The 11588-nt window shown below is 39.8% G+C and overlaps 1 protein-coding gene across 1 annotated transcript in view; it reads right to left on the reverse strand.

Annotated features, from left to right (window-relative positions):
- Window positions 1-1132, reverse strand: part of UTP6 (UTP6, small subunit processome component) — a 13205-nt gene extending 12073 nt beyond the window's left edge. The window contains exon 1 of the mRNA XM_009287722.1: window positions 1078-1132. Coding sequence (XP_009285997.1) covers window positions 1078-1132 — 55 coding nt within the window. The remainder of the gene's footprint in view (window positions 1-1077) is intronic.
- Between the last annotated feature and the right edge of the window lie 10456 nt (window positions 1133-11588).

Below are 11588 nucleotides of genomic sequence, written 5' to 3' on the forward strand. Positions count from 1 at the left end.
GGTGACCGCTCAGACTGGAAACCGGTTCCAAATGTAATGGCTTTGGGGTGGGAAGAGCCCTGTGGGTAAGGAGGTCTCGAGGGCAGGGAAGAGAGATGAGCTTTAACGCCTCAAGAACCGCAAAACCGCTGGGTGCTCTTATGTGGCGTCTTCTCCACCCAAAGATGATGCGTGACATCGACCCAGGCTTGGGTGCGGGGACATCAGCCCAGAACCGCTGCGAGCACGCTGCTTTCTGGTAGGATTCCTCATGGGATAAATGGCTCTTCCCCTCTCACATGGCACCTTTCTTCTGAGAAAATTAACAATAAAACCAGGTGACGGTAAATTTCTGTTTCTTAAATGAGGGCAGTCCCAGGAAATCAAAAACATGGAGGTGGGAGATAATTTTTTTTGAGAGAGTTGCGTTAAATACATATTATCCCCAGCAGTATCTTCTGCTTATGCTTTGAGTTGTCACTGCCATCACTGAGCTGGTCAGAGATGGAACCACACCTTCAAACCTGCTCTGCCCTGTTGCGACGATTACTCCCTCCTGGAGGAAAAGGCAGGAGCTGTTTCTCTGAAAAAGCACAGGGGGGAGAGGCAGTGGACTAAGGGCAAGAGGACTTCTGGCATGGCCTTCTTCATATATAATAGCCAAAAAAAGCTGTGGGTGATCTTTTCCTTTTATTATAGTAGAGCGGCTTAAAAAGCATCGCCGAGTAGAGAGCGAGAACCTGAGCAATTGACTTCTGTTAGAAACGCACGTAAGACAGAACACTGCAAGAACTATCAAGAACAGTGGATATTTTTTTCACCTGCTATGGCTTGGATTCATGGTGGTTTTTCTCAACATTGGGCGCCAATTAAAAAAAACCCAAACGAATTCTTAGTGGGAGGGGTTTAGCAACTTCTCACTCTGGCAGGAAATAGTGACACAATTTTCCAAGAAGTGATCAAACAGGAAAGCTGCCAGGAAATGGAGAGGCACCATACAGTCACAAGACCAAGAACTACAGACTACCGAGTTCAGAGCTCGGTGGCTGAGGCAGCTCTGAATCGCAGCTGTCTCATGCAAAGGGACCACATACCTACCTCGCAAGGACAACAGCAGCTCCCGACGTACGCTGTCCACCCTGGAGGCTCCCATGTCCTACACCGAACTGCCACAGACTATGGTTTTGCATATTACAGTGCTATCAATTCACCTCACAATATTCACAATAGAATTGGCAAAATCCAGCGGCTGCCTCAGAGCAGTTAAGCCATCCCTGCAGCGGAAGGAAGAACTTCCCACAGCAAGGACGGCTGGAGGGGCGGAGGGGGGATCAGCAGAGCCCTCCCAGCGCAAGGCAACCCCACTCGTGAGGCAAAGCCTTCAACCTCTCAGGAACTAAATTTCAGTGAGTTCACCTCCCATTGAGTTCAGCTTTCAGGAAAGCAGCACAACAGGTAATCCTCCTCAAAGTGGTGGTGTAAGAATATTATTAATGATCATCAGTAACACTTATTAATTATATTGGGTTTGACTTTTTTTGAGATGCACCAGCTCAGAGTGATTCTCGTGCAAGTCCACAGACTTCACTAAAACAGTACGTAAGGAGGACTAACTACACTGGTCATGAGAAGCAGCATTAGCATACTGAATCGCTAAGCAAGAATGTGATTGCAATTACTACACTTGATTGTTCAACTTTATTTATTTTGATATTTCTGCATCTGATTGCATGATTTTATACTATAAAAGCACTCTGTATTTAGAGCTCACCTGTCATGGTGCACTTAGATCACAACATGTAAGTGAGAACACCACATGCAGCGTAGGAGTTCAAAGCTTAAAAGGTAGATATCAGTCATTACCTGGAAACCTCTGGGAAATTCTATTTCTATCTTCTTGCTCTCCTCATTCTTGAAGTACTGAGCTCTTCTTTGGCTGAAAAACAGCAGTAACTGCGAAAGAGAGATACAAACATAAACAACAGAGTCTTCTCCTGAAATTTTATAGTTGATCATTCTATCAGTCTGAAAATACTGTTTTGTGATCAACCTACAGTGTTCTGCCACCTCCAGTCAGTTAGGAACTTTGAAACTCAAAACCCACCATCAAACAATCCATGGCTGTTTTAACGTAGATGATAGAGAAGTGTGTGTACTCTAAGGGGCAACAGCAACCTCCACCTTGAATTGCACCTCCAGGAGAATTCAGTCATATGCACCTATCTACCAACAGGTCTTTGACACATGTGAGAGTTACTCACTTACTATCCACATACCGGTAACAATGCGTGTCCAGCAGTGCCTCTCAGGGCATTAAATCTTGTGTTGGCACTTGTCAAAGCACCACAATATCATCCGATAGAAGCATATAGGCACAGCACAAACCACTCTGCAGGACCCATCACTGTGGGACTCAAAGGAAGAAAGAATGGTGTGCACCAAAACAATAGACTCCCCAAGTTTCTAGTTTAGGGGCCTAGTATTTCCCACTCAAAAACACACACACAGAGTGAGTAACAATATGATTTAAAATACTGAACTTGTTGATGACCTCACAGGATTATTTACAAATAAAATAAATCACAAACCGATTGAAAACATTTTCTGTTCCCTCAGATATCCCTCCTTTCCTGTAAATGGAAAAAGTACAAAAATAAAAATGCCTTTCCTTTTCTTCCCCCTGCAAAACAATCCTTAGAACAATTAACATAACGGACTGTCAAAAGTGTTCAAACCAAAGTGACAAATGCAGTGAGTGGCAGGCAAGCCCAGCCCGACCCACCAGAACATTGCATGCTGGATTTGTCATGCAAATCAAAATGGAACCTGACATGCTCTTTGTTCATTTTCCTTTCAAAAAATCTACTTTAAATGCCTCCCATGTGCCTTGTTTTGGAAGCTGACATTCCAAATGCATCAGGGCAAATTAAGGGAGGGATCCATTACCAATAAAGACGTTGCGATACAGAGTTTCAACAAATCTTTTCGGGAAGACTGGAGAGACAACTGCTGCAGCTTGCACCTGTAGGGTCACTCAATTTGCTGCTGCTGCTGCTTTTATGAAGTCTCTTTAAGAAAAACTCCATCAGAAGGTCCTTGGCAGGAGAAGTTCTGGCAAGCTGTCACAATGTAATATTTATAGATTATAGTCTTGTCTATATTAAAATGCATGATGGTTAATGTGCGTAAGGCAAATATTTAAATTATAAATTGATTTAGATATATCTTATTTATTTCTGCTGTTTTACTACCTGAGTGCATAAACAATTACAGCTTTTTAGAAGATGCCACCAGATGTACAGTATTTTACAGTTAACTTATACTATATGAAGATGCCTTTTAAACAATGAGAGTGATGTTCTGACCTCATGGAAAATAATTGGGAAACTTCCACTGACTTCAGCTGAGCCCGTGGTTCATCCGTAGGGACACATTTTTAACAAAGACCTCAAAAGCTTTTACTGAGCATGTGGGGCTTTGGTTTACAAATATACAAACACATCTGTTAATAAAGCAGCTTGGAATTTACTCTCAAAAATAGACTAACCAAACTTCGGACTATATTAACCTCCCTAGTTCTGTAATTAAAACAATTTACATGACAATTTGGTTTTGCCTCTGCCAAAACCAGGAGTTAATCTGCATAAACAGTGGTTTTATCACTGCAGTTCCACTCTGAGCCTCCATAAATTTATATTTAAGACTATGCAATCGTTCACTTGGACTGCTCCATACCTACATTAATACTGGTACATGTTCCTGTCCTACACATGGAAAAATGTTATTTTTTCTATCCTGATAGGTAAATGCTTGTCTTTGTCAATGCATTGCTTTACTCTTGCAGCTTGTTGGCGCTAACCCTGCAGCATTAGATCTGAATGCTTCCTAGAATTTCATTCACTCACTTATCTCTTCTTCAACTATTATTGGCAAAAAAACCCCACAACATTTTCATTCAATGCCTTAACAGAACTATTATCCGACAATTTACTCTTACATATAGTTTCTTAAAAAAAGCAAGAACTTTACTTTCTTCTCTGCATTGGCTCCAAACTTTAATTTTTATGAACGAGATTTTTCCTCCCACTCATTTTGAGGCATTCTGTTTCTTCTCAGTTGCCCCAAGATCTGAACATCTATACACAGGGAATTTTCAGTGAAGGGGAATGATGCCTCCGGAATTGTTTCCTTGCCAATTCGCATCTGGTACTCAGTACAAGATCCATCTGTTTATTCAGGGTCTCCAGGGGCTTGTACAGTAGTGGCTATAAGTATGCCTTTTAATTCGATTTTGTCATTTGGCTGGTTAGTAAGTAGTTGACAGTCTGTCTAAATGCAGCAGGTTAGTTGTAACTAGTCAGTCATCATATTCTAGTTGCCAGTTCATAATGCAGTGGAATGCCAGTCACATTTCAACAATTTAAAACTGTATCAGTCATCTCCTACATACTCCCAAATTGTCAACATCATGAAATGTACTGCTTAATTACCTTTAATTTAATATTATTCCTTGCATGTACATTTGTACTTAGGATTGTTGCTAGAGCTCTGTAGAGCGGAGTCGTGCAAATCTTGATTTACCTCACTAACCTGTCTAGGTTCGAAGAGTAGGTGAAACTGTGGCATGGTCTTGGATGACCTAGCTGTATCGTAAGTAACAAGGCAGGTAAAGATGGAACTTCCTCAGAGCAAAGCCTCATACCTTGTAAATGCAAAGATGTCAGTACCAGCACCAATTAAACTGGCATGCCAAAGAGCACAAGTTATGCCACATATAGATTTATTTCTCCTTCCAAAAAGTGGGATTAGGATTGGTCACAATTTGCCTCCTGCTATGCTTCTCACCTCCTCCTGTGGAGATGTGTTTAGCATGGTAAAGGTACTTTGACCACAGTCATGGCAACTACCAGTAAAACTACTTCTGGAGTACGGATAATTCAGATTATAGTGTGCAGAATCATATATCCCAAGCAGCATTCCAAAAACAAGATAAACTCTTGTAAAAGCCTTCTGAAGCAACCTCTAGCATACGAAACCACAGATAACATGTTCACTTTGGTATGAAACAATGATAAGCTCTCCCATGTGTGAATTTTGTACACCTGCGCTAAGTGGAAAACATTAGGAAAACAGTTTCTGCCCTGACCTTATCATTTAAGTAACTGCTGATGATAAAATTTAAAATTCTCATCTTATTAACCTGTACTCAGTTTAGCCACAAAAGAAAGAATTGATCCCTGTTAAAACTTAACCCTTACTTAAAGCTGAAATTAATTTAACTAATTAATTTGAGGTTTCATTTTACTATTTTTTGACATATTCATTGATCCTCCTCTATTTTTCTTTTTGATTGATTGAAGCTTTCATTCTTGCACTGTCAACAGACCTTTTGGTGAGAAAATCCTATTTACATCTGTAACTGACTTAATTCTCACATCTTCCCAGCAGTTTCGCTTTGATCTCTGCATTTCTGAGTTTAATCATTAAGTTTACATCAAAAGTTTTTCAGTTGCCGTATCTTTCACAGTTTCCGGGACTCAATTAAGAGAACACAATTCCTGAAAGTTCACTTAGAATTATTTTTTGATAGTTCTGCAGCAAGTACTACACATGCTGGATCTCTGAAATTACAGTATGAACTAGCATGATTCCTATTCCATTTCCATGTATTAAGCGTTTAAACATCAAGATCTGGTGTGGCTTTTTTGTGTATTTTGTTTGGAATCATACATTAAACATATTGTAGTGTAGGTGGGATTTTTTTTATTTATCATATACAGGAGGTCTACAGATTTTCTGTAAAAAAGGCAAACAACTCTGGATTAAAATATTAAAAGGCTACAATTTTCTGTTCTGAAGCTCAAGTTTAAAAGGGGGGCTCATGACAAAGATCCACAGTTTCTCTGAGGACAAAAGGGACAAGAACTTTTATACAGCTCACCTCAAGCACCTTCAATTTTGCGAACAATTACAAATTTGATGAAGACATTCAAAATGAAGGGCACAGACTAATGAGTAAGCCATATAAGGTCTGCCCTGAGTGCTGTGTGAGCTCAGCTGAGCAACGGCAGTCCTTCTGCACAGAGACTCCATGAGTCCTTTTCCTACCTATGGAGTCTTCAGTGATACATGGAATTTATTCAGGTTTTAACAAAGGTGAATAACACTACCTTGTTTCCTTTCAGCAGACACTTCCTTTTGATTTTGGTCCAATCTTGTATTAATAAAGATATTGTTTTAGACTTTGTCTTTAAAACTAAGTGGATGTTATCCTGAACTTACTGTTTTTACATTATAAACCTTTTTTTTTAGTTCATTGTATGAGATGTATTTTTCTGTAATGAATGCTTTTACTGTTAGTACATTTCTGGGCTTACAGTTAAATCATCTTAAGAGATCTCCTACCTTTCTAGAGCAAATTAATATATTGGGCCTAGGCTTTTCATAATGCTTTTGAAACAATTCTGGTATTTTTAGTCCACTATCTAAACACTAAAGACAAACACTACTGCTAAAAAGCCGCCAAGCAAAAATAAATCATTAACTGAAAATCAGGAAATAAATTTCACTGTAGAAGAGTCATGAAAAATATATTAAAACATCACTAAGAGAACTCCAAGAAACAACTCCCAAGCACACATTTCTACTAAGCAGTAATGACTAGTAATTATCACGTATTGTTCACCATGTGAATGCAGAAGATACGTGACTCAGTGGTACAAAACATACTGTGCATTCACTTTTCACTCTCTACAGTAACTCAAGACACGTAAGCAACCTGCTCGCTGAAAGCTGTGCATTATGGGTGCATTAAGATTCCCTGAGGGCCAAGTTGCTTGAGTACTGTGCTCCTGGAATACATTTGAACAGCTCTGTACAAAAGCAGTCCCCAGCCATGAATGAGAATGGCTGCTCTGTCAATCTTCCACACATACTGCATTCATAGCTATACATCAGGATACCTGGATTGCTATGTCAGATCTTAGCTCTTCCCTTTGCCATGCTTCAGAACAGTTGTTCCCTTACAGTAAAGTTCACTTCCTCTTTTCTTAGTTCCCTGCTTATAAAAACAGGGCAGCACTAGACATTAACATGCAGAAAAGCAAACTGAAACTGAGAGCTACCACCCCAAAGGCAATATGATCCTGCCATCCTAAATATCCCCAGTACTCTGCCTACCCGCTCTCGTGCTGTTACCCAGAAAGCTGTAGCTACCCCCTTTCTCCAGTTACAATATTACGTAGCCTCTGTTTACAAGAGAGTGGGAAAACACAAAGTGGGGGTTGACTTTTGCTTTCCAAGTAGGTAGGGAAGAGTAGCTTATCTAATAATTTCCATGGCCTGTTACTGCTGATCGACATCGAATCAGGCTGAAAATAAAGAATATGAACTGAAAAATGAATTAATAACTATTGCAGATGAAACTAACTCAGCATCTATGTAGCCTCTGTTTACAAGAGACTGGGAAAACACAAAGTGGGGGTTGACTTTTGCTTTCCAAGTAGGTAGGGAAGAGTAGCTTATCTAATAATTTCCATGGCCTGTTACTGCTGATCGACATCGAATCAGGCTGAAAATAAAGAATATGAACTGAAAAATGAATTAATAACTATTGCAGATGAAACTAACTCAGCATCTAGTGAAGTTTATTCATGTAAGTGAAAGAAAGGGATGCCACTGAAATGGATCTGTATTTGGAGTACAGTGATACAGCCATGGGACCCATACCTTCCCATCTATGCATGAAGTATTTTTGTTTGTCTTGGTTCTGCAACATTTGTGCATTCTCACTTCTCATGGAAAACCTGGGTTTGGTGGGCTGGACAGAGAGTGGGAAGGAGAACCTGGAAGCATGAAAACAGAAAGAAGTAAAGTTTGGATGTAACTGCAGAAGTGGAGTGTACCATGCTGGATGCCCTTGAATCCCACTGAATGCGCTCATTAGCTTGAGGCCAAAATAAAGAAATGCAGCTACCCAGAACACTCGTTGTGGATTTGTTATTCTCAGCAGCACCCTGAATAGCAAACTTCAGTTCCTTACCAACGTGATGTAATAGCACTCCCTAATAAATACTGACACTGGCTTACTGAATCTGTAAGCAATTTTTTAAAAAGATTGATCAAAAGTTTAGATTCAGATAGTAAGCACTATTTTTTTGTTCCAAAGTTATATTTAAAATTAAGTTCTCAGAAGGTAACCTAGATCTGTAGTAGTATTTACTTAGTTACTAACAATCTATATAGACAGACCCATGCTTAAAGATGTGAGGAAAACAGTATAATTATACTGACAGAACTTTCATTTAGACTGACCTCCAAGTATACAGGTATTTATTTCCCCTTTAAAAAAACAATTTACTTTGTAAATATTCCTGTGCTGAGATACAGTAATTTGGAGGACCAGAAGCTGGAAAGTTAAGTAGTGTGGCGACGGGGGTACTACAGGCAACCAAAAAAAAGCATGTAACTATGAAATGGAGAAGAAAATTCATAAAGTGGTATAAAATATGCACGCACTTTTTCATACATATCTGAAGAAGTAAAAATCGCTGCAGTTTAGCCTTTCAAGATGACAGGAATGCTGCGTACGTACAGGTTGCAAAAAGGCTTCAGAAAAAGAGATTTAGAAGTAGCATATGCTTTCAATCTGCAGGAAACAAATCTGATCCTTTGGATATCAAATGCAAATCCCAGTAACAGTACATGAAAACAAGAATGGATTGGCCATCTGAAGACATAAAATCTGACATATCATAAAAGCACCTCTGCCAACTACTTCTGCTTTCACTACCAAGAATTTGTTCCAACAGCAACCCTGGTTCGCAAATGATTGTTTCTTCCATTTATCATATTAAACTGCTCTTTTTGCATTATGTGAGGATATTTTCTATATTTATAGCAAAAAAATACACTGCTTGTCATCATCGTTTACTTTTTTAATTTTATGAGTTGATATCAATTTCAGTAAGGTACACTGTATTTCACTGCTTGTCTTTTTTAGACTACTTTATTAGAAAACACATTTTCACTGGCTTTGCAGATACCCTGTCATTTGCTAAATATGGCCAACCTCTTTCTGTTAGCTGGTGCGTATATATACAGGATTTTTTTTTTATGATTTATTTTTTAATAAATGCATCTGTAAAATCTACAGGCATCTATATTACCAGGCAGGTCAAGGACACAACAGTCTCATGCCACAGCTCATTTCTTCTGAAGAAACCATAATGATTTCCACCTTTTTAAAAAGGAATATTTATTTTCTTGCTTCTAACTGTGCTAAGTAAATAAAAGTTACCTGCTATTTTATCCCCTGCACTCTTTCTAGCCATCCATACTATGAAGCCCCAAATATGACATTTCAGAGTTGTTGAGGCTCTTTCAGTTGAACGTATCTCAACAGTACTCTATGCTCTTTAAGTACATATGAACAGCCCAGGGCAGCAGATCTAAACAACTTAAAAAATGAAGAATCTCTCTACCAACTAAGGAAAACAGGCTCAAGCTATCAAACCTCTACTATTTGGCAGTCAGTCCTACGCTTCCAGAGGGCTCACATGCACACATTTTGTGTTGCACTGTCCTGTCCCTCTCAAGGCTAGAGTCTCATCCTTAGTTCCTCTGTTCACAAGCAGATCCGACTCCAATGCCAGAGATTAATTGCCTAATTATCTTTCTTACTCCTGCTTGGAAAGTTGCCCTCTGGCTCCTCCTCCTGGTTTTGAAATTTAGAAGGATGAGCCACCAGAAGCAGCAGAGGCTTGTAAACAGTAGGGAGGAAACAGGAATAGATTTTAGGCAATAAACAACTTCCAAGGACAAAATTGCAGCTATACAACGTTTAGGAGCCTTTCTCACACATACTGCAATATTTGTTACCTTTTGTCACTTGGCACAGGGTATCACTGACCTCAAGATCAACCTCTGATCACCTAAAGATGCTCTTCATTTGGTGTACTGTTGCTATGTAGTCTATGAGTTCAGAAGACTGGCAAACACCCAATGCATCAGAAGGCTCACCAGAAGTCCCCTGGTACTAAGAGCGAAGAAGCTACGTGTAAGGTCCTCAGAAATGTACAGTGCATCAAACATTGCTGCTGCCAGTAAGTAATTAAAGACATATTCAGCAACAACAAATGAGTAGCTGTAGAGAAATTGAGTAGGAAATAGGTGATCAAGAAACTGGAATATTAAGCAGAGACAATTATGATAAGCAGGATAAAACGTGTAACAGAATATTTTAGAAATATCACTTTTTGTTTGGAGGGAAGAAAAGTAGAATGTCGGTAAAATGGTGACAAAGATGAATTTCTAAAAATGTATGAAAATTAAGGTTGAAACAAATTAAAGAAAAGACTGCATGTAAACCATTAATGTCTGATAAAAATGGAAGGAAAGAAAGAAGAGTAAATTAAAAAAAAGCATAAGGGAATAAAAGATCTTTCCAAAACAAACATAAAAGGTAAATGGTGCAGCAGAAAAAGCAAAAAGAGGGAAGGTAATTGAAAAATAAAAGGAACATTTCAGATATTAAATAAGAATAAATATTAATGAACTGTAAAAAAAACCAAAACAATTTGGGGGGGGGAATAGTAGCCAATAAAGACTTATTTATCCGAATGTGTGTGGGGTGTATATACATACACTTTCTTAAAACATAGTAAGATTAATAACAGACGATTGAGACATCACCTTAGAATCCCCCTCTGTTGCTAATGTGCATAAGGCACATTTACAGCACGGCTGACTTTGATATATAGTTTTCCTCTTGATATTCATCGAGTTCATTTTCCTTAACGCTAGGAATTAGAAGATAAACCCAGACGGTGTAGTGCCAGCATCACAGTCGTATCTGGTATCAAAATTCAAGGCTGTATTTCACACATAGACCGTTTTTACCCTACCTTGTACAACTACTCTTGAAAAGTTTCGCAAAAAAAAGCAAATAGAACGGGACAGCTGTCAAAGCCTTTTATGTATTGAGCTTGCCGCACCACTAAGACTTGATTAAATAAAGCCAGTGCTGAATTTTTCCATCCCACAGTTGGACTCTATTATATTTTACACATACGCAAGGTAGTCTGAGAGCTTGCCCTGAAGGCCTGATCCTGAATGTGTGCTCAGCCATACGCAGGCAGCTGTCAGGACTCTTGAAGGTAGCCACAGCGGCACAACTTTTATTTCCCCGAAGACTCCGTGGGTCCTCATTAAGCAGAGAAAGATGGGAATAAAACCAGAAACATTTTACCTCAGACCTCAAGCCTCCCTGCACCTACGGGCGATTTCTTGAGCCGTTCTCTGAGGAAACCTCATGGTTAATTAAGGTTAAAGCTACGGGATACCAGCAGGACCTCGTGTCCGACCCAGTATAACCATTTTTACCACAGAAACGATATCGATTTATACCCAAGCTTCTATTTCGACTAATTTGGCGCTCTGAACGATCGAGCCCCAGCTCCTGCAGGCAGCGGAGCGGCCCCTCAGCGGCGCCCCCGCGCAGGGGGCGGCTTCCCTCAAGCGAGAGGGGCACCAGCTACCTGTGCGGCCGCGGAGGCAACGGGACGTGGCGCGGGGCAGAGCCGCGGGAAGGGGCACAGAAAGCTCGGAGC

Source organism: Aptenodytes forsteri, unplaced genomic scaffold (genome assembly GCF_000699145.1).
Source record: "Aptenodytes forsteri isolate BGI_AS27 unplaced genomic scaffold, ASM69914v1 Scaffold153, whole genome shotgun sequence".
In the NCBI taxonomy this organism is placed as follows: Eukaryota; Metazoa; Chordata; class Aves; order Sphenisciformes; family Spheniscidae; genus Aptenodytes; species Aptenodytes forsteri.